Consider the following 27,966-nt stretch of genomic DNA (forward strand, 5'->3'; position numbering starts at 1 on the left):
GATCCACTGAACATATAACACCTGTTCTTAAACAGCTCCATTGGCTCCCAATTCACCTCCGTGTCAATTTCAAGATCTTGCTTCTCACTTTCAAAGCGCTTCATAACTTTGCTCCTCCATATCTATCCGATCTTCTCCATACATACTCACCCCTTCGTACACTCCGCTCTTCTTCAGCTTCCCTTCTGTCAGTTCCACCTGCTCGCCTGACTACCATGGGACTCAGAGCCTTTAGTTGTTCTGCCCCGAGACTTTGGAATGCACTTCCACTTGCTCTATGGACCACACACTGTCTCACCACTTTTAAATCACTACTCAAAACCCATCTGTTTAGAATTGCATACACCTGATCTGTCTTAGGCCATTTTTACCTTGCTCAGTTTTTATATTTGCTTTTATACTTTTATGACTGTTTATGTCTAAATTTTATCTACCATGTTTGCTATATATACATTTTTCTTATGTTTTTTATGGTATTGTTTACATGCTACTGTAAGGTGACCTTGAGGGTCTGAAAGGCACCTATAAATAAAATGTATTATTATTATTATTATTATTATTATTATTATTATTATTGACTATTTTCATTTTGGCAACAATCCATTAGCATTTACAAACCACCTTGGCAAGTAGCTTGGGTGTTCAAATCACTATTGAAGGCTTAACAAGTGTTCCTAGACATTTAAACCCAAAACCGTGGGAATCACAGGTGCTGAAGTCCATGCAGCACACTCTGGGGAATTATTGAGGGCCTGCATCTCTACTAATTGACAGCTGAAAGAAAAATTGAAGTTTGTTTTCTCTCTTTTTACATTTTCAGTTGTGTTTTAGCAAGAAGGGCCTGGATTCGAATCCGCCATCTTGCCTTTCTATGTGGCGTTTGCATTTTTTTTCCGTGTCTTTGTGGGTTCTCTCCTGGTACTGCAGCTTCCTCTCACAGTCCAAAGACACACAGTTAGTGGGGTTAGATTAAGTGGTGATTCTAAATTGGCCTTAGTTGTGAATCGCTATCTATCTTTCAGTGTTAGCTCTGCAACAAACTGGCGACCTGTCCCGGTTGTCAGTCTTGCCCTATGGCAGCTGGGATAGGCTCCAGCCCCTTCCCATGACTCTGAATTGGATAAGTGGGAGAAAATGGATGGATATATTGCATATATTTATTTAATTATAAGTGAGTGAGTCTTTAATGGTGGATCATGGTTGTTTAGTTCAAGTTACGTCCCTGACCAAAGTGTCCTCAGTTGTAAGCAGGCACTTAAGTGTACTAGAAATGTCAAAGGTGACTATTAAGTTTCTCATTTAATTCACAGAAAGCAGAATCAGTGCATCATCAGAATCAACATCTCAACCCACAGTTGCTGGCAAGAAAGTAAAGAGCTGCTGTTGTGTAATACTGTATTTATATAATATGCATGTACTTTGTAGCAATAACATCCACTAGTTATGATTTGCAAACAAGCAAACACAAAGGGAATTTTTCAGAGGTAACAGATAATTTAATGCATACATGTTGTTTCCTGTGAGCCACTCGCCAGTTTTTTTGTTTGTGTGTAGATTGTATTTTCTGTATATTTTCTTACATTATTACTTTTTAAACTACTACAATGGACATAACACTTCTGCACACTTTTCAGAACTTCTTTCATCTTACCTATAACTTGTATAATTCAATTTTATAATCATCTTTTATGGTGTTGAATAATAACGTGTTTGCATATCCCTCTTACTGCAGATATGTCAGTGTTTGTCAAAATTAACCAGTCCCATTCAAATCCACTAGTTACGACATGTAACCAATCAGTCAAAGTTACAGATTTAAATCAAATATATTTCAGATGTTCTAGTTTAATTAGTTAGATTTGTCTGACATTTGCTTCACACTTAGCTCTTACAGCAAAAGCTAAAGACTGCAAAGAGCCTACAATGCAGCAAAGGGATATTGCTGTTGAAAGATTTCAGTTCGCAAGAGGGTACAAAAGAATTTCAAACGCATTAAATATACCAGGATACACAGTGAAGACAGTCATAAGTAGTAAATAAGTAGTAGAAATATGTCAGAACAGAGGCACTAACAATAACTGGATATCCTGTCAATACTTATAAAAGGACAAAAAGAAAACTGGGAAGATGGACTTCCAAGAGGCCTACAGTAAAACTAAAGGCCCTGCAGGAATTTCTTGCAAGAACTGTTTGTGTGCTACATGTGACACAATCTCCACATTCTTCATATGCCCAGCTTACTTTATATGGGAAACTTGTTATGATCCAATGAGACCAAGGATGAACTTTTTTTCAATAATTCCAAAACGTACATTTGGCTCAGAAACAGCACTGCACATCACCAAAAGAACACCGTACCTACGATGAATCATGGTGGTGGCAGCATCGTGTTTTCTGGCAGTTTTTCTTAAGTTTGAACTGGAGTTTTAGTCAAGGTGGAAGGACATTTTAACAGTTCCAAGTCACAGTTAGTTATCAGACAAAATCTGCTGAAAAACTTGAGACAAAGAGATGTTTCACCTATCAGCACATCAACTAACCAAAAAACCCAATGGCTCCACCAGAACAAGTTTTGGAATAACTTGGCAATTGCACAGACCTGAATCCAACTTAAAATCTATGAGGTGACCCCAATTTGAGATATTTGGGATGTTTTTATAAAGAACACTGCCCAAATCCAAATTGCTCCATGTTGATACACTCTCAAGGTTTTAATCTGTTTTTCAATTGAATTTTACAGGTTATAGTTCACCTTAAAGGTGAAAGAATTATAAAATTATTTTTTACAGGCTATACCAAGTACACAGCTGTGGGTGCTAAGGGGCTACCCTTAATTCACATAACGTTATCCCCACAGCATGCCCTGCATGAATTATTTTTAAAGAGGAAAGAATATCTGAGACAAATGGAACATTTTTACAAGTATATTTAAGAGCCCCTTGAAAGCGTAAATACCATTCTAATATAAACAAATCACATGTGGCACATTGCACCATGCATAACATTGCACACAATGTTAAATTAATTTGCTGAGTGTGACATATCCAGTGCTAGTACCACCTTGTGCCCTTACAAATTAACATCTTGTGTAGGACAACGTAATGCACTGTAATCAAGTTCTTGGGGTTAAACGCTCTATTTAATGAGGTCTCACTCACCTGAGAAACAGCCTGAACAAAGGTAAGTCTACTGAGACTGCTGAATGGTTTGACTGTACAGTAGACCACAAGGACAGCCCACCTGCTTGTAGATATGGCACAGACATGCTGTGTTTCCTTATCTGGAAAGCTGACATAGAAAGTCATTTATGAAGCCCAGTGTAAGATTTGAACTTTAGACAGGACCTGCTGTAATGTATTCTTCCATTCTCCTTAATATCAAGTAACAGCCTAAACAACACTTAATTTTGTCTGTGAAGGTTCTCAGTCCTCCAGGTCATCGTAGTCAAAGGAGCTTGCAAAGAAAAGCGTCTGGACTTCTTTAAGTTACTTGAAGACGTTTCACCTCTCATCCGAGAAGCTTCTTCAGTTCTAAGGTCACATGGTGGAGAGTCCCAGATATAAACCTAGTGGGAGTATCCCCCCACAGAGGGACAAAAGGACCCCCTGATGATCCTCTAATCGCTTGAGCCAAGGTGTGAAACTGGGTGTGGGTCCCAATCAGCCAGAGTTTCGGGTGAGCTCATTGTGAAACCTGGCCCCACCTTGACATGCGAATTCCTGAGGTCAGATGGCCCAGGATGTGAGTGGGCGTTAAGGCGTCTGGGGAGGGAACTCAAAACTGGATTATAGATGGCAGAGAGTTGGTGTCGTAAACCACCGCCTCTGTTCAAAGATGGTCGCTCACAGTGGACATAGATGGCTTCTTTCATTCCTCTTTCAAACCATCTGTCCTCTTTGTCCAAAATGTGAACATTGGCATCCTCGAAAGAGATGAGAGGTGAAACGTCTTCAAGTAACTTAAAGAAGTTCAGACGCTTTTCTTTGCAAGCTCCTTTGACAACACTTAATTTTGTAATCCAAGTACTGCAGAGTTGTGCTGGTTAGTGCGCCTGTCATTAGCTGTACTTTTTAACCTGCTTACTTACAATTTGCCTAAATGGATGGCGACTGTTGTCTGTAATATCATAGAAATCAACATTTAACTGGTGTTGTGCATTATGAAAAAAGTAATGATTAATTTAACTGACTAATGTTCTTGGTGCAGACTAACAACTGTCTGGTCAAACTGGTTGTACAAATCCCTATATACATGGTACTCTGTACTCTTGACTGTCATCCTGATAACCCCCCGAAAATTTGAACCATGCTTACAAAAAGTCTGTGATGCAATTCCTTAATACGAAAGGGACCCAAAAATTTTTCTGACAGCTGGAATGTGTTATAACATGATGTTTTAATATCAATTTATCTACAAAATCTTGACTGACACCACTGTATTCTGGTTTCCATGGAAAGTGCACTGTCACTAAAGCAAAGGAACATATAAAAATTACAAACAAACAGACTGTACCATTTTTAACATAAAATGTCCGTTCATTTGTCATTGGTACTTACAGTATAAATGAGCAGAGTCATTTCGAAACAGGATGGTTCAACTTTATGAAGCGATATCTGAATTTCTACTGTAGACATCTTTTGTAAAGAGTTTGTTCTGGAGAGTTGTGTATTTCCTTACTGATCCTTCCCATTCATTATACTATAGCACTGAAGGTAGTTGCCACAAAAGAAAAACCAGAACAACCAGTACAGTACATTCTTCAGCTGTCCACAGCCAATCAACTCCTGATTAATTGTAGAGTCTGGTAATCCATAGACAATGAGCACAAATATAAGCATCTGTATCACAATGGGCACAAATCCTATGTCCATGAGTTCTCCTTCTAGCCATTTACAGACTGTATTTCCTTTCAAGCAGCTGTTAACTGCACAACTTGGTGGTCTCGTAATCCACTGAATTGGGCAGACGTGAGCTGAAGGCCTGTAAGGAAGCATGGATGCGAACCACCTCGCTGGCAGTCAGTTTGAGTCTGTGCCGGAGAAGGCAGGCAAACAGGTCCAATCTCTGTTGACCGGGAGGGGACAGCCGGTTGACCCGGTCTCGTATTTCCAAGAGCTGGAGCATAGCTGTGTCCTGGGACCCTTGAGTGTATGGGTAGTCCAGTTGCAGAATCAAGTCACGGATTGCCTCCGGGTCAAAATGCATGCTGTAGCCAAAGACCTGGATACTGTTTATCTTCATGTAGCCCAGGTTCCGAGCAGGATCTGCCATTTCTATAGGCTCATAATAAATGCTGTCATTCAGTCCATCCTGAGTCTTTATCCTGCTACGAAGGTAGATGTGGATGGTTTCAAAGAATGTCTTCCACTTGTTGCCCAATGTCAGAGTCCAGTTGTAGCAGTCAAAGGGCAGGTCCAGTTTGGTGGCCTGCCAGTCTGGAAAATTGTTCTCGTTGACAGTAATGTACCAGCTCTCTGAGTGGCTCCCACCAAAAGGATTGATATAGAGTGTAAGGGCAGGCTCCAGGGTGCTATTCTTTGTAAGGCAGATCTGAAGGGATATTCCCAGCAGCATGTGGACCATGTTGGTCTTATACTTGTTGCTCTTAAGCGTCAGCAGCATCCTCTTCCTCCATGATGGATCAAACCAGCTGTTGAGTCGCATGTCATTGCTGATGAAGATTGCATGGACCTGTCAGACAAAGTAAATACATACTTTCAGTAAAATAAGATGCAGTGCTAAAAATAAAAATGAGATTAAAACTGATTTTTGATGGTTCTATTAATGTTACTCATACGTTCTGGTAATCTGTGGAGGCGAGGCTTTCACTTCACCTCCATGTCTACTGGAGAAATTCTATATTTATTGGAGAACAACATGAGTTCTAAATGCGATCCTTTCACAGGCATGCTATTCTAATCAGTTTGTCTATGTTTACCTTTTTTCCAGATTATGTGATTTCTTGTCTTTGGACTTGAACTGACCTGAGTAACCTTAAGACGTCTGCAGATGTAAATAGATGGGATCGGTCACAAACTGGGCTAAATTAAGTTATGTTACAGAAAAGGGTTTTTATGCGCATGACTTTTTAAGTGATAGCCAAATAAGGTGTGGAGTATTCTAAAAACTATGAGCTGCCTTTTTAGGCAGCTTTATAAAAGGCATATTACAAGGCAAAAGAGCCTGGTTTGAATTGAAGAAGGCACAATGTATTTATGGTTTACACATGATATTAAGATATTAGAAATTGTGACATGCTCAGATGGAAAATTGTCCTCTTTTTTCACTGTATTTTAAGAGCAAAATGTAAGATCCTTCATGGACTTTTTTTTGGCAGTATGGAAACCATCTTGGAAAATGTTGTTTGTTTTTTACGCATCCACATGCCAAAATCGTTACACTGTCATTTAATAGAGCTGAATAAACCAAATTAGGGCATAAAGAATGGGTTAAAACTATCCCGTGGCCTTTGGATAGAGTCAGTCTGCAGTCCTTTTTGACAACATCAACTTAATTCACAAAGGAAGGCCATGAGAGGCATCATACTGTAGTTTCTAGAGCAGGGGTCTCAAACTTGTGGTCCGGGGGCTATCTGCAGCCCACGCCACTTCCTATATTGACATGAGGAAATATAATGCAATTTGGCCCTTGAAGTTACTTTTTTTTTTCTCAGGGATGGAGGATGTGTTTGTTGCTGAGTGCAATGTTAAATTAAGTTTAATATAACATTAACAGGACGGCAATATGAGCAGAGAGTTAATTAAGAGTGAGAAGAAAAAAATGTGTTCATGTTTGCAGTTTTGGCTTGTTATACAATGTCTTGTTTTAAAAAACAAACAAAACATTACATTTTCAGAAATATTGGGTGGGTGTTTTCTTGTTTGATTTTTGTACTACTTGAACACTAAAGTGCCAGTGCCAGCAGTGGCCCACAACTCATTTAAGTTTGAGACCCCTGTTCTAGAGTGACTCCTCCAGGTCACTTTTTCTAGCAAAAGTAAGTAAAATAAAAAGAAACCACAAACTTTCTGTGTGGTAGGACAATAAATGGTATAAAAGAAAAAGTGGTGAAACTAAAGGGTTTCAGTCACCAAGAGGGCGAGATTTTTTACATGTGTCTTTCCAAGACTACTGCTGCTCTCACTAAGCTTGACATGATTACACAAAGGCCAAAAGAAAACTACCTCAAGCCTGCGGTCAGCTCTCTGCAGTAGGTAGCCCAGCTCCAAATCCTGAAGGTCTGTCTCGAACCCCAGATAGTTCTCTGTAGAGTCTGCCACCATAGGCCTGCAGGTCCCTTGTGTCAGGGCAAAGCCTGGGTTGCAGCTCCCACAGCGGGTTTGGTTGTCTGGTGCACAGGCCGCACAGGCCAAGCCTTCTCCAACAGAGCAGGGCGGAGGCAGCTGACAGGAGCTGTGTTCATATCGGCAGCTGCAGCTGTGGAGCTCCTCTGAGAATGCACCAAGCTGGTTGTTCTCTGAGCAATATAGGAGTGACTGGAAATGACTCAGCCAGTAGGACTGAGGCCTGGTGGGGAAAAAAAGAAGACAAAGAGATAAAGGCAAAGAGGGACTGGTTATTGAACTAGCTTTAAGGATGAGCCATTTTAATAGGGAAGTGTTTTATTAAGCCCAGGGCACTTGTCTGGGTCTGCAGACAGCTTGCTTGTTAAAAATTAAAAGAAAGAAAGACCTGACATCATTTTAGTGATCGTTTAGGTCATTTACAGGTCAAAAGACTTGTGCAAAAAGTTTTTTTTTAACGAAATCTTTATTTCAAGAGCTTGTTGACACTTTGTTGTCACTGACTTTGTATTTACTACTTAGAAAAGCAAAATGTCCAAAGACTTTTTTTTCATTAATTAGGTTATGTGATAGTGACAAATGATCAAACTCCATCAGCCAAAAGAAAGGTTCACAAGAGATGGCTGAAAGCTGTGGAATATTTTGATTTAACTTTGTTCTAACCTAGATCAAGTGGAACCAACGACTGTTTGACTAAAATGAGTACAACACAGTCGTCCCAGTGTCACCAAAGGACTGTCGGTTCTTTGTCAGTCCTTTTCATTAATGGGATGGTAACCTAAAACAAAACAATTCATAAGGGTTTCTTAAGGTCAATATGAAAGTTCCAGCCTGTTTGACAGCCTGAGGAGGACAAAGAATTTCCGTAACACAAATATGGTACTTTAAAGGCAAATATGAAAATGAATTCATTCCTGAGCAAACAGCACTAAGAACTGGTATTTTGTACTGAAGGGTACAGAATCCAGAACTGTTAGACCAAACACTACTGGATCTAACAATAGGTTAACACTTATAGTAGGCGTATAACGACCATTAACTCTTTTAACTTTTCTGGCATGTAGATAAAAGCTCTTAAAAGCATAAAATTCACCAATATAGCAACAATCACATGCCCGTGAGTTTACAACCCATCATTGCTCCAGAGAGAGATTATCATTCTGAGCATTCTTACATAATGCCATTTGGTCAGTAGCCAGCAAAACTGTGAAACTTTACCTGTGTTGACTGAATCAAAATAAATATCTCGGCTAGTTATAAAATCTCCATGTCCCAATAGTTTGATATTTTTCTGCTTTCTACTGAAAAGATTTGTTGTTCTATGTTTTCTAGTATAAAGCACACAAAATAATGATATTTTTATATTTTCTTTGGTAATGTGTAGATATGTAGACATGTTAACGCTTAAACAAAATACTTATAGAAGTACCTGAGTCTCTCGTATTAGTTTGCTTTGCTACACTTTAATATTTTATGATGTAGGTTATGCATGCGAAGACTGCGGGTACAAGCAGTTCTGGAAAGTAAAGCGTGAGAACCTGAATAGAGAGCAAGAGAAACTGTCTTTGATGAGTTAGTGACATAAATATTGGAAGTGCACAGCAGTTGTAGGGGGAGTTTAATCTCAGACATACATATAATTCCCCCATGAGCACTTGAGTTTGATTCCCTTCTGTAGGACTTTATGGCTTTTATCCTCTTTGCTTCATGAATGCAATGCTCACTCTATACCGCTGGCTTCACTTGTAGAAAAAAAGGCTTCTTTGATGAGGATGCATTGAAGTAAACTTTATGCTAATCTGAAAATGTTTGCTGGATTACATTTAGGGTATTTTCCTCTGTACTCTGCTATTATTGTGTGCTTGACAGTGGCAAGCAAGCCGGAGCTCGGAAAATCACTGATTTGAATATCAAAACCCTCTAATGGAAAATGCGGTCATGGGAAATGAACCGAAAGGACTCTTCCTTTCCATCAACCGCTACCTGTGGGTAAGGCATTTCACCTCTGACAGCTTCAGCACAGCAAAGCAGTCACCAATAGAAGACTGCGGTTGTACTGTTAGTTCCCCGGTGTGATTATGTACAGGCTTCGTGCTCCCCACAACTCTTTCTCCAAACCGCTGCTGTAAATCACAGAGTTTTGCGCTGCGAGGAGCCAGCAACACTGAGCTTTGATAATACAATCAAGCAAATACAGAGCTGTGTGAGTCATTTAATTCTATAGATAAAGTACATAAAATATTATAGTCAAGCTTCAAGTAAAATACTGTACAACATATGGTGACTTGCATATTATATACACATGTGATAATTGAACTTATTATTCTGATTCCATTGCCATTAATCAGATTTCTAGTCTTCTGGGAAGGAAGGAAGATTTTGGAACATGGGTGCAGGGATTTGCTACCTTTCAGTCATAAGAGCATTAGTGAGATTCAATAATGATTTTAGACGATAAGGACCGGCTCGGTTCCAATTTATCTCAAAGGTGTTGGATGGAGCTGAGGTCAGAACTTTGTGCAAGCAAGAAATCAGTAAACCGTTTATGTATTTGTACAAGATGTACACATGGGATTTGGCGGATTTAGCTGATGTCACCGATCATCCCTGTACATTGGGATGTGTACAGTGACATTTTTTTAAAACGCACTGAAAACAAAAGCAGGAGGAAATTAGATATTGAGTCTTTAGGGAACAAACATAAGAACAAAATAATGGTGAGTTGTAATAGTAGCATAAAACGTATTTATAAAAAAACAAAACAAAACTCTGGGTTCTGCAGGTACCCCAAGACTGAATCAAATCATTATTATCACTGTGGTATTTTACAATAATAACACTGCGCTTGAAATACTATTTCTACTGCTAATGTTCTATTGTTGGATTTGCAGTACAGGCTCCTCAGAGGAGCACTGTGCTACTTATTTTCAGAACATTTCATCATGTTTATCTTCTGCCAGAGGTACTGTATATTATTAGTCAGCCATTAACAGACCAAGCCATCAAGAGCAATCAATATGAAGAACATAAAGAAGTCACCAGAGTCATGAAGTGCAATAATTGCACTTGGGCCATTTTTTGTATCTGTACAAATGAATGTCCATTAAACACTATGATTTTAAAGACAAAATTGTCAAATCTACCAAATGCCTTGAAAGGGTCATTAAAAAGCTATTCAACACTTTTCAAGTCAAATCTTAATTACACTCTATAAGAAGTCAAAGAGGAGAGGACTCATCCAGAGAAACATTCAAAAGTGTACATAGAAAAGGAAAAATCAGCACCTTTACGTGGGAGAGATCTATGCATAAGAAAGGTATTTTCTAACCTGATTAAAGCATAAGTACTAAAAGCATCACTTGAATGGCAATGTGGATCATTATGCATAATGGCCAAAGTTTGAGCACAAAGAGTACTGTGCTGTCTCATCATTAGCTGCTGAACAAAAGCCAAGCCGACTGCTGCTTCCACTGGCTTATTTGCTCATAATTGTCAGCGCAGTGGAAAACTAGCCCGCAGGAAGCAAAATCAATCACATATCTCCCTTCTATCGCAAGTCCTACGAACAGGATGTTAAAGAGAGACTAAGGATGGTTTTCAAGAGCTTCCCTTTCTCTCCAAAGCCAGCTGACGCACACCCCTTTCCAAGTCTCTTTTTAGTATGGAGATTTCTATGAAGACAGAAAAGAAAGGGAAGGCTTCACAGTTGATGTGCCAATAACAACGTAAATAAACAGTGCCTGGACGAGTGCAATGACGCTTCCTGGCAAACTTGTGGGAATATCAGCTGCATAGATCAGTGATTAATGTGTGTTTTGGCAATGTGGTGAAGAGAATAACATTGATTAAGAAGAGGGTGCACTGAGAAACAGAAAAGAAAGAACAACAGAGACATGGGCTGGACATTAAACAGAGCAAACTCTAATAGATTAATCTGAAAGTTGATTTATGTGTTGATTTATGTTGCCATTTCTGCAGCATTACCGTGGCGGTTGAATCGAGGCGAGCGTAGTGTGACTGACAGTGATTGCTAGATTCGTCACCTTCTCCAATCGCCTCTTCTGGCAGGTAAAAGGTACCCATTACGAATGTGGATTTCTTTCAATCTTAAAAGACTAGTGTGTGATTTGACTCCTCCAAGCAAAAGCTCAAACACTTACAAGGGCAGATTTACTGACAAATGACCTTTTTATTCTCATTTTGGGTTTCTGTTGAGTAACTTCCTGTTTCCTGTAATTTTTGGTTTATTTACACCATTATCAGTTTAACTTCCAGCCTGTGTTAGTTTTCCCTCCTCTGTGACTATATGCCCTGCCCTAATTGGTCTCCCCTGTGATATCTCTCACACCTGTTTCCAATTAGCCAATCACACACCTCTGTATTTTTTGAGAAGTGTTGAGTGGCTTGTTACTTGGCTTGTACTCTACCCTTCTGGTGTTCGCTGGGTGGATCTATATTTTCCTGTGTACTTTTCCTTTTGTATTAAATTGTGTTTGCTGTTACTTTTCTGTGTCCTTCCGTCTTTCAGTTCATGTCTGAACTGAAGACTAGATTTTGGATCTTATCCTACCTCTGTGTGTCCTGCGCTTGGTTCCTCGTCCCCTGTGACTGTCACACTCAAGCCATAGAAATAAAAACCTTCCTCTCTCAGCAGCAAATGGTTAAGGTGCATGATGTTAGGGTTTGCCAATATGTTATTTTTTTTTTTTTTTAATTAAAGGATTAATTTTTTAACAAACTTTTAGATTTTTACAAACTGCTTGGAATAACATGCGATTAAATGACTGAATATGTGGTTGTGTAAGTGGGAAATCTTCATAGCTTCAAAAAACTAGACTAAAGGGAATAAATGGACTTTGGTATTTGTGCTACAAAAGTACATATATATTGTGTGTGTCCTGTGCTTGTCCTTCCAAGTCTTCAACTATAAAGTAATTCATATTAAGGAGACAAAAAACAGCATCTCCACTGCAAATATTAGCTAGCGACAGTCAAATCAACACACATTATAGAATTCTTCTGAGCTAGGTGACTACATCTGGACAATTAAATTATTGTGTGATTAAAAAAAAAAAAGTGCTTCCCTCCAAAAATAAGACAACTCTCAAACAACTCTGAAAGCAAATAGTGGATACAGGAATATACCTTTACTTTCCCATCTCTACATAGATGGTGGATGCTAGGTTGTCATAGCTATCCACCTATGTGTGTGTGTCTGTAATTGTTTCAAAAATGCAGGTGCCTTTTGCACATCAGTCAATAATTCAAGTAGGTTAAACTGAACCACAGAAGTCACCCATCAGAAAACATTGTGGAACAAATGTAGTGATTATATTTTTTTAAATATTGCCGCACAAGCATTTATGTATAATAAATGTGTTAAGAAGTCTTAGAATGTGTTACTTAATTTGCCTAAAACCAAATTTGTCACTTAATTAGCTTAACTTGCTAATTAATCAATTCATTAATTAAGTTTTAATTAACAAAAGGCTTTATACCTCATAATTCTGTCTTTGTATTTAGACAAATTAGGGATTTTTATTCATTTTTTTATGAAGATTTTCAACATTCAGACATGAAACAAGTCAAGAAACTCTGGTTTCAAAAACATTGCAGGGGGATTCAGTAATGCATACTATGTGAACTCCTTTCTTTTGAAATCCAGCTGTAAAAACCTTGGATAAAAAAATTAAAGCTATTTAAAAATGCCTGATCTGTTTTAACAGCATTTCAATGACTGCAACAAGATGTACAAAAATTCTTAGCAAATGCAGGTGCAAGAGTGATTCCACAGAAAAATCTATCCCATAATCTCCCCCTATTCAAAAAGTAATTGCAAGGGTACGCAGGCTAAATGCCAGAACTACAATGGCAACTTGTTTACTTTAATCAATGTGTCTGGATTAGTTTATAGAGTAAACTTGTGATGTGCAACCTCTATGAGGAAAACCTCAAACAAGAACACTGCACCAAAAGACACCACTTTAATGTAAAAGGCCACAGTATATAGAGTTGTGGTATGAGAACATTTTGAAGCTGTGCAGAATTATTGAGATTTAATGTGAACATAATAATGGTGAGCATGAGAATGCGTGTTACTGTGGTTGTGCTCACCGTTCTCTTGGTATGCGCACTTGGGGCTGTCTGTGACATCTTTTACTGAGACTGAAGAGTTTGAAGATGACTCTCTCAGCACGTCTGGAGAGGACCCGCATGTTGTTCTCCAGCTGCTCATATCGCCACTGGAACAGGCTATCCAGGGACCACAAGTGCTGTATGGTTGACATGTTCAGGAAATAGTTTTGGGGCAGCCTTGCATAGAAGGCCTTGAATTCATCTGCAACAACAGACATAGGAGAAAGAGGTAAAAGGCATAACTCATCACCACTATTGCAGTCTTACTAAGTAAGTAGTAATATTAAGAATTTATCTTGGCAATAGGACTGGGATATGAAAATATAACTGAAATAATAACCAGTTTTGTTCAGGTCAATGAGCAAAACTGTCAAGACTGAATTATGCAGTCAGCCCGCTATGAAGCTGGCTTATCTACACAAAATTTAAATCCCTCAATCCTCATTTCATCCACAACCAATCCTTCACTGTTGGACAGCACATGACCACAATATTTTGGTTATGATAACAGACCCACACTATTGTGGTTGACAGGCCCCTCCCTTTTTTTTTTTTTAAGCCATGCAGCTCAACTATTGAGGGCAAAGACAGCAAAATGAAAAGAACAACAAAAGCTACCACTTCAACATGAAACATGACCAAGTTATTTCAGTATATATCGAAGATGTCAAAGGATTTTAGTCAAGTGTACGGACAAAAGAAATGGGCCAAATCAGAAAATCAAAGACCTAACCAGTGTTCACAGCAGTCCACAATAAAGGTGTTAACTGTACTCCATGTAGTGCAATTATTTATTTAGGAGGCACCACTGTTGGGAAAAGTAAAACCATCCATATATTTAAGTTATTTTAGTCAAAATGTACTAAAAAGATCTTTGAAACAATCCTGCAATATTACCTTTGGTGACCCTGTAACGCCAAGAGTATCGCATTCGTGAGACTTCACAAGACTTTTCTCCCAAAATCAAAACAAATACATTTTTAAGCAATACACTGAAACAAAAGGAGAATGTGGAAAATATAATAAAATTAAACCTTATACATGCAAATTAATATTTAATTTTATTTCAGAAAACATCAGACCGCATCATATCTTTAAGACCGTCTGCCATTATTATCATCCCAACAGAGCATTTTGCTCTCAGACTGCAGGCTTGCTTGTGCTTACTAGAGGTTCTAAAAGTAGAATGGGAGGCTACACTCCCGTCTCTTCCATCCCCATGTGATTATACACCATTACTGTCATGGTCTCAAGAGTTCAGATCTGGTTTGGTTCCTTGACAATTAATGCATGTCATTAAACTGTGTCTTCGCTCTACCATCGTTTGTATTTTCTCCTGTCTCCCTCACTTGTTCTGTGTCCTCACCCCCCACCCGAATGCAGCAGATGGCCGCCCCTTCCTGAGCCTGGTGCTGCAGGAGGTTTCTTCCTGTTAAAAGGGAGTTTTTCCTTCCCACTGTGCTGCTCAAGTGCTTGTTCACAGGGGTTTGTCTGATTGTTGGGGTTTTCTCACTAATATTGTATGGTGTTTTTTTTTTTTTTTTTACAATATATAAAGTGGCTTGAAATGACTGTTGTTGTGAATTAGGGCTAGATAACTAACAATGAATTGAATTCAATTTTTAGTGCATTTTATTTTTACGTTTTCCCAAAGTGCTGTACAAAAACAAATCAAGAGATAAAGCGAAAGACAAAACCAGTCACATTAAAACACATTTTACAAAGTTCATTGCTACACTGCTAAATATCTGATTTATATTTTATTGTACTAAGATGGTCAGTAGTAGATCAAATCATTATGTATTTGAAAGTAACTTTTCATTTACACTCTTGTTTTCAAAAAATTGTGTCAAGACTGTTGTGGCGGGGCGTGGTCTGCGGTGCCGCTGCAGGGGAGGCAGACGCACCTGAGTGGCATCCGCAATCATGCCTCGTCGGCTTAGAGGCTGAACTAGATCCTGTACTGTTGTTGTTGTTGTTGTTGTTGTTGTTGTTGTTGAAGAGTTCAGCTGCGAGCTGAAAACCTGCAGCTCTGTGTGTGTGTGACAACAGCAACCGGTGAATAAAAGTATGCTGAATAGCATGGAAACGTGGTCCAGTCTGTCGGGCATCTATTACAACTATGAAAAGTGGGAAAAAAATGAGATGGTGCATATTGTCTTTACCTGTGACATTTTATTGTTTTTTTGTTTTGTTTTGTTTATTTTAGAGATATATAATTTGTTGGCCAAAACATGTTTAAAAGAGAAAAATCCTGAATAAGTACCAGTCCAGTTACCATTTATAATGCATCCCTATGCCATCATGGATACTGAAATTTAAAGCATATGCTTAAAGTTAGTTTCCTCTGTCCTCTTTTGTGTAATGAATACACATCCACGATTACATCCATGATTTCCAAAAGTAATTTCATACTTGTATTGATCAGACTGCAGTAATTTTCTTCAGACTCTTTGAGTGAGATCTTTCTAGCAGAATTTCTGGAATATGTGTACATTTATCTTCTATGCTAGTTTTGTGTGTTTTGTTTTTTTAAACTTGCATTTGTAGATGCTGCAAACTGTGTTTGCTAACAGCTACTTTTGGAAGTACTTCTAAGTATATTCACTGACTTCTACTAGAGAATCATGACCTATATTAAATGGATATAGGTTCTATGTATTAAACAGGGCTGTATGTTAGCCTTACCTAAACTGTAATATGAGGATATGTTGCCATTAAGTGGGAGAAGTCTAAAAACTGTATGGTATCAGCTGTGGGATTTTACTTTCACACAGATTAACAGCTTGGATGAAAAAAAAATTCTGCATGACCTTACTGTGATTTTTCTGTCCATCATGTGTAGGATGCTAACAAGGAAAACCTTTATGGCTTCCTGCCATAATTTACTTCCTGCAGCGGTTAGTTCATGTAGGATATTTATCTATCGGTTCCGCAGTTTGAGGCAAACAAACAAGGAGCCTTTTAATGTCGACACATTTTGGCGACCTTGTCTGTTTTGACTACAAATCTAGACTTTGGAGTACCTGAATAGGGACGGCATCTGGCAGCTGGTGCTTTGCAGAGTCACTTCTCACCCTTTCATCATTTTCAGTAAAGCCAAAAAAATAAAAAAATTGGTTGCACTTTGGAGCAGAAAGATACATTTCTCTGTCTGTGGATCACGGCTCAAATTTGAGAAAGCAAAATCTGATAAAGCATTGCGACAAAAACAGTTTTTATTTGATGCTGAAAGCATTGAAATTAAAAACTTATCATGTAAACAGCCTTATTGGTGTTAAGAAATGTCTCCTTATCAGCTAAATTGCATATATACTATGTGAATTAAGATCCTCTGAGGCCAGCAGTTATAGACAACAAATATATAATGTATCCTTTTATCACCAACCAAGAATTAGGAGTCTTTATTCTTGGTTGGATTTAGATGGTAAATGGTCTGCACTTTAATAGTTATTTAGGCATGTTCTAAAGCTCGTTACAATGCCTGTCAGTTACCCTTCATATACTCAGCTGCCATGCAGCGTGCTCCTCTTGGCATTCAGTCTTTTTGAAGGACACTTCAGCAAATGAAGAGGCTGGGGATCAATCTGCCAAACCGACAATTATTGGACAACCCGCTCTTCCACCTGTGCCACAGCCAGCCTTTATGACTTCTGCTTCTGTTGATAAAGCAGCGAGCTAAAAATCGGCGCTATCCCCTGCTAAAGGACACATTTATGACACCTGTGGGTGTCTATATTCTGGGCACGCTCCTGCCCTAGCTTCACAGCCAGCTACTAGAACATAAAGTTTGAAAGTAATTGCACTTAGGAATATTTCAGGCAAATCTCAAGACTGGAAAAAAACCCATCAATTTTGATTTCATCTGAGTAATAATCACTAAGGCTTGGTGACCGAGCACAGCAATAATAACCAAACATTATGCTTAGAGGTTCCATTCAAACTCTGTTTCACTGGTGATATGAAAAGCTGGACGGAGAATAAATGGGTTTTATAGCTGCTTAATCTGCTCCAGACATATTGTAAACTACCTGAGCCGAAAGCTGTTGATTTTTTTTTCTTTTTCTAATCTGGTCATGTTGCGTTGTTAATTTGCTATATCCAGACAGTATGCCAGGATCCCCAGTGCTCAGTCAACTATAATAGTTTACCTATAAATCATAGAATAAGGAGGGACATACATAGAGGATCCTCACTCAGATTTAATGGTGCAGATAAAACAGCTGAAATCATCCCTACTTTCACTCGTATAAATGATTTATATTCAAACTGTCAGATTTTCCTGAATTTAAATGAGGAATGCGACGTGAAAGGCTCCAATAATGCATTTTTATCAAGAGGCCCTCCTCACCTGATTCTTCAAATTCCTTATACAGCAGGCCCCATGTCTCTGTGATTCTTTCCAGGCTCTCCTCCATGGCTTGGATGTCCATGTAGGGGCAGTTGCACTCTGGGAACTTGGGGTCACAGCTGCACCAGCAGTCACTGTCCTTGCAGACAAACTCACCCTCTCCATTGCAGGCTATGTAGCTGAGAGCCGCCTGTACAAAACTCTCTCTCAAGTAGTCTGGAAGGATCACTTGCAAGCCTGTAAAACAAAGCTGGGTTTAATTTTGTCATCAAACTGAGACCTTGGAGAGTCAGTCTGCTGACAGAGTGTGTAACGCACTTAATGCAATCTAGAAATCCCCATATTTCCGTCTTTTCAGATAAAATTATATAATGTCACAACAGTCACAATAAAAGTGGTAAAAATTCAACAAACCTTGCAGCTGGACTTTATTTTCAGGGCTCTGAACCAGCACCGAGCTCACAGAATCAAGGTTGTCATAGTTACTGCATCCAAGAGGACCTGTGCGGGTCTCTGTCACCTGGGCAACAACAAATAAAAAGCTCATTTATAAATTCCCAACTGCATCCATTTTAGGACAAGTGCATGATTATGTTAGATTTCTTTATAGAAAGATATGCTAAGGGTACTTCTACATTTCAGGCACAAATGATGTCACAGAAAATGTACCTTATGCAACATAAATGGCTGTCTCGCCTCTGATTAAATAAAGTAGTTCCTCCATAATCGATTGCACTAGTGAATGTGAAAGGAATGGAAACGAGGTTAAGCTCATTTTGAATCCTCTAAATTGCTGTAAGAGTGCTTTGTTGCACTTATTTCTAAGCAAGAAGTCTACTTTTCCTTTTTTTCCCCAACCCCAGCCACTGATTGAAGATGTTTCGATTGACCTTTGTCACAAAGCCTCTCCAACAAAGACTCTGTTTTCACTTCATTTGCAAGACAAGATCCTATTTCAGCTCTCTCCTTTTTTTTCTTTCCATGACATAGTGAGGAGCACCTAACACTTTCTCATTTTTCTCTCTTTGTGGTTGCGGGACACCATATTTTGTTCAGTGATTTGTCCTGGTCAGGCTTGTCAGAGGACAGTTGGTGTAAAGTGACAGATGGATGAGGCAAGACAATAAGGGTCAGACGATCGGTAGCGCCATCACAGAGGGCTGAAGGGCTTGGGAACTAATATCAGGCCGGGGCTGGAGAGAAGTGAAAACTCAGTACGGGGCTCTTTAATCAAAAGCCTAATCCAGAAGAAAGATTCGGAAGGAAGAATAAATATCCTCTGTGAATGGGAAAAGGAAAATGGAAGATAATTTGAGTGCAATTCTCTGACTATAATATTTATATCACATTATAAATCCCTTGTTTCCCTTATGAGGGATTTTAATGCCGATATGACTGTGAGGAAATGAGATACAATGCTGGCTTTCAGACCCCATGAATATTGAATCCATATAAGGAATTATTTGATATGCCATATGATATGCCATATGGCAAAACACTGAGTGATGAGCAGAGCATTCAATTTCCGCTTTGCTTAGCAGCTGCTATTCACTGTAGATACATTCTGGTATATTAAAAATACTTAATAGGACATTATTGGCCACCTGTACCTCAGCGCAAGACTACATGAGGGATGGAAGCACTTGTGGAAGATGAAAGTGGAAAATGTGTGTCTTTGTCTGGCCATTTTCTTCACCATCTCCAATTGTAGTCCAGTGGCAGTATTCGCAAACATTCTGCAAAACCCTCACAGAAAACTGTTCATTTGGCCTTAAAACATCCTGCAAGAAGTGTGAGCTTAGGAGTGATTGACAAAAACTTCTTTGAGGGAGCGAGGAACCAAAATTATAACCTTAGTGCAGTGGTCTGGCTGACCAGGCTGGCACACGCTTTTAAAGGTGAGGAAAATTGAGACCCCACAGGTACACGAATGCTTCCACTAAAGTCAATTACAATAGATACATGAGACGCGAGAGGTAATGATAAGCGTGTGTGTGTGTGTGTTGTGTGAGCATGCTGCAGACACCTAACGTAAAAAAGGAACAGGCCTTCCATTTTTGTTTTTTATCTTTTATGCAAGGTGCCTGTGGAGGAGTGAGGGAGTGTGGGAGTTTGGGCGTGTGCCAGAAAAACAGAACAGTATAAAGGAAACAATACATGTGCATTCAGATTCCTCTAGTAGCTACTTACATTCTGCCACATAGCTGTGCAGGATGTATTAAAAAAGCTGCTTTTGCAGTATCCTTTTCAAATCCTGATATTCGTTTTATGTATTTTCCGTGACATGGGCCACAAACACTAACCGTGCATGATCTAATCTGTAGTGTTGTCATTTCATCGAACCGATCTCTGTGACTTCCCAGTTTTTAGCTCACTTAAGGGCTATTTATGGGGGAGATCGACCAGCCGGGAAACTGAATTGGCCAATTTTCAGTGTTCTCAGCGTGGACCGGTGACGGACCGCCTGACACACAGTGCTTAACACATTTCTTAGATCAAGGTTTGTGCCAAAGCTGTCCTAAATGAACGGCATTAGTAATAATCACAATAATTTCGTATGTTTCTGTCATTGTTAATCCATTAGTAAACGCAAGCACACTTTTTCATGAAATATAATTATTGGTGTTATTCATGATTTTTCAAATGTCAGTTTTATTTAAAAAAAAAAAGCAGATCTGTTTGTATGCAGTATTGTCACGACACGTTCACATTTAATTTGTTAAGGTGAATTTAATTTCAACTTTTTGAATTTAAGCAAATTGTAAGCAAATTATTATTTTTGATTATTTTTGATTATTATTTTTGATTAAGATGTAAAATGACAGTTACCACATAATTATTGGCAATATTTATAATAAAAGTGTGAAAACTCTGACTCACACATATGACATCACTGCAAAGGGAACCTGAGCTAATATCTGACTAAGTTAGCATTAGTGACTGGCTGTTATGAAATGATGTCTCTGTTTCATAGTCTCTGTTTCTGTTAACCTGATGGATTTCAGGTCCATTCTCACTTCCTGTTTAGTTTTTGACAAATCCTAAAAAATTACAAACTTTATCTCAGAAATTCTGTTTTCTGAAGCTACTCTTCATAAATTGCTCCATTCCCTAACAGGAATAGAGATACATGCAAATTTTCTTAACAAGAGAGAGAGAGAGAGAAGTGACCGCTGTGCTGCAGACAGCAGAAATGTGTGGGCTAAAAAAACAACAAAAACCAGCCTTCTCAATTGCCTCCAACTGCCCTTATGAGTGTGTCAATTTGTGGCTCTGTGTGTGTGCAGTATGTCTATGACTGATTTATTATTTTTCTCCTTGGTATCTTCATGCCAGACATATCCTGTGAGAAAAAACTAGTTTGAAGGAAATCATAAATGACCACAGCAGCTGCCTATCTGCTCTGTGATAGTTCAGCCACCAATCGATCGAGTCACAAGACTGGGGCGCACTCAAATGTGAGCCACAAAGCCCAACAAATTGACTGTCCACAAGAAGGAAATATCAAAACCAGACGATCCTGCTGTTTTCTACTTCGTGACCGGCACACTGTTCATCGCTGTGTTTAGATAGGCTGGCAAATATGGTGTGAGTCAGGTGGGGATCTGACCATTGATTCAGTCTAGGAAATTCTCAAATTGTAGCAAAACTGCTCCCCTCTGTTCTCTAACAACTGCAGTCATTACTCATTGTACAAACAAGCTGGTCCAATCAGACTTTCCTCTGCACTGTGACTTCTTGAATAAAGCCCAGATTTCCAAAGTCGTCCCCCCGGCAAACTACAGCAAAGTGCTTTTTCTTCAAAATGAGCTTCAAATTTCTCTTTGCATGGAGACCGCCGGAGGGGGCCTTTGCCTCACCTGCAACCCTCTCATTCATTCCTCAAGTTCAATTCATGCAGGTCTGTTCTGCTACTGTACGGGTCAACACCCTGTGGAAATGATGCGCAAGTGTGGAGGAATCTGTCGCTCCTTTGACTCTCTTTCCACCAGCGTTGGAGGTGAATCTCTCCTCATACTACTTCCCACCTGTCAGTTACACCAGATGACTGCCTTTGGAGCATGAAAGCAACACTCTTTCGTCTTCTCTTCGCGTCTGTAGCTTCAGAAGGAGAAAAAAAACCCTGAAAAAAGCCCTGATTCCCAAGAAATGAAACAGACAAAAGTTTCTGCCTCTCCACCTCACATGTGCCTGCCTGATCTGCAGAAAGAAATATCCAATCCTCCCCGAACACAATGTAGCGAGAGGACAGAGCTTTGATATAAGTAGGGGGGATCTGATTCATGTTCTGCTACAGCAAAGAAAGCGTCACTTCACAGGACCACCGCCGCTGTGTACCGAGAAATGAAAAAGGTAGAAAAGAAGGGTCATCCCTCCCTCTGTCACCCTATTAACCCCATGCTACCTGAAGGTGACAACTGGAGGCAGAAAACTGTCGTGAGGCGTGTTTCACAAGGCTCATTTATCTTTCCCTCACCATATGTGCTCATCACGGAGCTTCCTCCAGACTCGGATGTGCTTGCAGCTAAAGATCGTATCTCATCACAAGCAAGAGGATAAAAAGTATAATCTTCTGCTTTATTTTCATTGCCATTATCGCTGTGTTTTAACAAGGGAAAGCGTTAACAAAGGAAATAGTACTGCACCCACAACCATTTTTACCAGTTTTCAAAAGCTAAAAGGTTGAAATTAAAAATTATATATCTCTGATAGCTCATAAGAGGAAAACTTTTATTCATCATTTATAGAATAATAACAGTTATATGCAACTAGGCAATACATTTTTTAATGCTTTTCATTCAGTACTGGTCTTTATCTTTTTGAGAATTGCAGGAATAAAAGTACTTTTTGCTATCGTGCATATTCGATGTTTTATCACGTATTATCATTTCCTATGTTAACAATTGTGTCTTGTCTTGTTGCCTAGCAACTGTAGTTGTTTAGACACAATTTAAAACTATGAGCCAAAGAGAGCTTGATTTGATTAATAGATAATATGGAGCTATGAAAAAGTGTTTGTTTTAATTCAGCTGCATTGGAGGGCTGTTGAGTGTGGTTAAGTTTATGTCAAAACATCTCAGATTTATTTCTGGTATTTGATTAGGCTAGTTTTTTGGTTTTTATGAGCCATTCAGAGATGGTCTTGTTGGTGAGTTTTGAATCAATGTCAAGTTTCAGGGCAAAACTATAGTTGATCCAAGCATAGTTCCCAGAGGGTGGAAACATATTGTGTAGTTGATTTGTGTGGGAATCATTGCCATGAGGAGCAAAGCTGAAGAGCTGGAAGATGTGGATGGGAAAGTGTGTGGCAAACAATTAGAAAGCATTAGTTACTTTCTTGATGAATTTTAATATGTGTGTCATGTTCAGTCTATTCAGTAAAAAGCTAGCACTCTGTTATAAAAAACATTTTCATTTTAAAGTTTTACACACTCATCAGCTACAACAATTAAAAGACTGGTATGTGTTAATTATCTTGTTTGTTGAAGTAGAAGTTTTGAATTTCTGCATTTCCCATTTCTCATGAACGTCTAAAGCAACTGCAACATAATTCAATCACATAAAATGAATCTTAAATTCCTTTTATGTCCAGTTTCGACACTGCTGCGGCAGGTGGTTAAAATGACCTCCATGGTGGTTCCAGTGGGTTCTAGTGCTAAATGGCAACAGTATTCCCACCCACTTCTGCCTGTGTTTTCATGAAAATGAACCTTGTAATGCAGAATCTATCTATCTATCTATCTATCTATCTATCGTAGTATTAACACAAAAATTACTCAATTCACTGAACTGAATTCATATTTTTATACCCAAATTTAACAACACTAATTGTATTTTAGCATCAGAAATATTATTTTGATTAAAGAACTTACTCATGCTAATGGATGAACCATTACAGACACGAGAAATATTATTTTGGTAATTACAAAGTGTGTTATTTTTAGTGCAGCTTTGGCACAAATCTTACATTGGGTGGGGGGGTCTAATACATTTTTAGGCACTATATATAAGAGGAGTCTGATTTAGCTCCAAGTATGCAGCAGAAGTGAAATAATGTTCCAAGTTGAGAAGGAGAGATGTATACAGTTAGATATGCCCCTATATAACTCATAACAAGCACACAAAGATACCTTGATTGCAGTGGAGGCGATCTGGATGTGGTGCAGCTTGCGCAGAGTGCTCTCCCTGTCGATGAAGTAAGAGGCAGCCAGCTGGTGCAGAGCTTCCAGAGTCACAGTGGAAGAGTTGCCCGAGTAATCGCTCACCTCTGCTTTCTTACTCAGTTTCCGCTTATCCACAAATATGGTTAAGGCCTCTTCTCCTGCAATTAAAAGATAATCAAATTTAATTATTTTCAAATGCCGCTCGGAGTTTTAGAAAAGGGAATAGAGAAATAAGTCAGGGTCAGTAGCTCTGACCCTGACTTATTTGGGGTTTTTTTTTTAAGTTGTTTTTCTTTATCGTGGAGCTCAGATCTTTTCACTTGCATTTTGTCGTACCTGACCAAAGCTCATTATGCATGTTAATAGATTTTTTTAAATTAACTGTATTTGGGGGGATTTTTAGCCTTCATTAGGACAGGACAGGCTCAGTAGACAGAAAGAACACACATCAACCAGGTGAGCTAAACCAGCACCACTAAACAACCTAAAGTTGACATTATTTGAAATGTTGAAAAGGGGAAAATGTCAGCAGCATTTGTAGCATATAGAACTAGAATGTTATAGATGTTTTCCCGCATAATGTTACATAGGTGGTCTTTAAAAGACACTTAGAACATGAAATAAATAAATACATTCTAGGATCCAACTTTTCCCGAAGGCATTTATTTCTAGTGTCACAATATTTTGCAGCAGAGCTTCAAAATGAGACCGTCCCCAAACCTCTCTGTTGCCTCTAATAACCTCTGTGTAAAGAACTCTGGACAAATATTATCAGAAACACCCAGGATAAATGATTGTTTGAATAAAATCCACCCAGTGCTGCCTTTCTTCAAGTGAATGTAAGCTAAAGCTAGCATGCCTGCAAATACAGATGAAGATCATGTGCAAGCTCTTCCACATATGTAGCTAAATGCATTAAGTGTCACTGAGGTCAACTACTTCATTCAAACTTTAGGAGCTGATCTTGTACCTCAAGCTAGTCCTTTCAAGATTGCTTTATTAGCTAGCATTGATGCAAATGGTCTTTCAATTGATAGGGTACTAAAACCTGCTGAGAGATACATGCGCCAAACTCCAGGTGGTTGTGAGCACAGTGACAGCAGGCGCCTCTGAAGCATAAAGACACTTGACCATAATTAGGATAAGTCACGTCACCCCGAATCAGACGGCACTGATCATTGCAATCAGGACTTCATAAGTCTAGGAGCTGTGATGCAGCACACTTGGAGCTCTGAGAGTTCCCAAGACACTGCACATCATATTTCTCATCATAATGCAGTGCTAATGCCTCAGGGCCATTTTTCTGCCCACTGCCTTTCTTACTCAGCTGCTGAAGGGCAAGCTCTTAATATTGCAATCTATTTATTAATTTCATTAAGTCCATATGTTTCCGAACACAGAGGCTATCCATTCAGAACCACAGAGGCATATCACTGGCAAAGATCCAAGGCAAACTCCTCATTCTCCTCTCTTCATACCACTCAGTCCTGGCTGAGCGCCAGAGTGCAGGGCTGCATCAGCTCTGGTAGCTGGGAGGGTTGCATTTTATGCATCTACTCACAACAGCGACCTTTTCAAAGCCAGGAGTTGCGTCTAAAGTAATTGACATGTGTTGTTTTGTAAAAAGCAAATGTGCTTTTCAAGACTTGCCCGGGACTCTCCAGCATCTTAAATGACTTTTTTTTTTTTTCGCCTCTCGAGTCAGAGAACTATTAGTGCTTATCCATTCATCAGCCGGTAGAAAATCAAAAATTCCGTGGCTGTGACTGGGAGTGGGAGTGGCAGGTTCACGATACACAGGCTTTTACATGTATTCATACATCTCTGGAGACCAATTTTCTGAGCTGCCAGTGGCATATAATTCCACTGTGATGTGTTTTTCGGTTACTCTGAGTGTATTGCATTATTATGTCCCGTCCATCTGTTTTCCATACAGACCACCTGGAAAACCAAATTTTAAAAGCTTTTACCGCAAATTGCATACTTTATTTAACCCCAGATCACCTGAGTGAGAACTAGTTCCTTAAAGCACATTTCCCTGTTTATTCTAAGCTGTAATATATGGGCTAAGTAGTTCTACGCTGGAGTTTAAGAGCAACATTGCTCTTTTATTTCTGTTAGTCATTTGCAGGTGCTGACCTGGGACCAACGTCTTTTTGCATCATTCATTATTTAGCTCTGAAAGCATGTCAGAAATATGAAAATCAGGATCAGAGCTGTGAGTTGAGCAAAACTGCCTAGCTGAATATCTAAAGTAGGTAGTTACTGCTGATAAGATCTGCCAGCAACAGATTTCATAGAAGAACGCTTACCAAAAACTGTAATTCCATCTGTTTAATCTGTTTTGCTCCAGTGTGTCATTTTGACTTTTCAACTTCAATTTTTTTTCTTATTTTGTCTGAAGTTCATGGCAAAAATGGAAATGTGCACATACACATAGTTTCAACAGTTCTTCCAAAGTGTGAATTAATCTAAAAACAGAAGCTACACGGTGGTCCTGAACTGCCCAAGGAAACAACAGTGAATGGTAAAACAATCGGTCGAGGATGGTTAATAATTGTTACCTCCCAGGGTAGCTGACAACAGGAAGTGAGTCCCATACTTCCTGATCAGGCTGTCAGTGATCATCTGGGTGGTGGGCCTGCGGCCCAAGAGTCGGATGTTCCTGATGAACTCAGGAGTAAGAGGTAACGGAGACTCCAGAAAATCTCTCCTTTCCACCGCCAAGTTGTTCACCTTCCATCTTCCAAACTCCCTGGAAAATGAGAAGTGATTATTATTAATATCCACTAGATTAGGGTTTCTAAGTGATAAGAGAAAATAAGATTACCTGAAAACAAGTGAAAACAAGATTTGCGCAATTTTAGACTTATAGCAAACAGCTTGTAGATCTGAAGCAGACATGCTCACTGGTTCACACCGATTAACAGATGAAAATAATGTGCCAAGATATGCAGAAATGCACCAGCAAAGAAGAAGACAGCAGCTTAGCAAAGAGAAAGAAAAAAGCACATATAGAAGAGTATAGACAGATTATATTTTGTTGATTAACACTACATGTAAAAGTAATCTTTATTTAAAAGAAAGGTTCACGTGACTTTCAATCATTTATGCAGATATAAAATATGTCAAAATCACTTATTACAGGTTCTTTAGTATTTTCTCTGTATTCTGGCCTTTTTACATAATTGCAAATTGAATTGCTTTGATTTGAACTGTTGCTGCACTTAGCAATGTAATATATGGAAACTTCATGCTATAAATGTTTATTAACAAAACTCCTTGAAAAGCTTTCAGTTGATCGAAAACGTCACAGCAACAGTATAGAATAAACAATTAGCAGTGGAAAAACATGGCTTAAAGTAGTCATTATGGCATCACTTCTTCTAAGGTAAAGGAGTTGACCGCGTTTGATTATTAGAGATACAGTGACATCATACAGATAGATCTTCTGCCTAAAATTGAGCTGAATAAATTACATGAAGAGACAGAAACAGCAAAGACAGAGAAATCGTGAAAGAAAGAGTAGTGCATTGCATTTACGTTATTATATTGTGTGCTATGACAGTGTTCAAAACCTCTCAACCACGCTGACACAGCCATGAATGTACAGCTCAGAAAAAGAGTGCGAAACAAAAGAATGAATGAATTCACAAGAATTCATTTAGAAATAACATCCAGAGTAAAATCTGCTATCAGCTGAAACCACAACTGCCACATGGTATAAAAATGTGCTCCAACTACGCAGCTTCCATCTGTTTTCTTTAATAACCCCATCATTACAGAGATATACATCAAAATGCACAAGGTACAAGGCAGTAAAAGAAACAATAATGGATATTTTCTATATTGAAAAAGAAAACAAAGTGAGATGAGCCTAAAGAAAAGACTCTGAGCCTTTGTTACGTCTTCAGATTCTTCCTCTCTGTCATTTCCTTCAAATTATTTTCACGTCAAGTGTAGCTTATGTGATGCATTTACTGTACATTAATACTTGTTATGTACTACAATA

At 38.9% G+C, this 27,966-nt stretch overlaps 1 protein-coding gene across 3 annotated transcripts in view; it reads right to left on the bottom strand.

Annotated features, from left to right (window-relative positions):
* Positions 1-4,382: 4,382 nt before the first annotated feature.
* The window catches only part of LOC102787175 (BMP/retinoic acid-inducible neural-specific protein 3-like), a 55,775-nt gene continuing 32,191 nt past the window's right edge, over positions 4,383-27,966 (bottom strand). For all 3 annotated transcript variants that reach the window (XM_006797813.2, XM_006797814.2, XM_035910746.2), the window contains exons 3-9: positions 26,519-26,709; positions 23,922-24,112; positions 18,205-18,310; positions 17,791-18,027; positions 13,419-13,641; positions 7,185-7,527; positions 4,383-5,691 (exon numbers count right to left, since the gene is read on the bottom strand). In XM_006797813.2, the coding sequence (XP_006797876.1) occupies positions 4,921-5,691; positions 7,185-7,527; positions 13,419-13,641; positions 17,791-18,027; positions 18,205-18,310; positions 23,922-24,112; positions 26,519-26,709 (2,062 nt within the window). In that variant the 3' untranslated portion in view covers positions 4,383-4,920. The remainder of the gene's footprint in view (positions 5,692-7,184; positions 7,528-13,418; positions 13,642-17,790; positions 18,028-18,204; positions 18,311-23,921; positions 24,113-26,518; positions 26,710-27,966) is intronic.

This window comes from Neolamprologus brichardi, chromosome 17 (assembly GCF_056152115.1).
Source record: "Neolamprologus brichardi isolate AB-2024 chromosome 17, ASM5615211v1, whole genome shotgun sequence".
Classification (NCBI taxonomy): Eukaryota; Metazoa; Chordata; class Actinopteri; order Cichliformes; family Cichlidae; genus Neolamprologus; species Neolamprologus brichardi.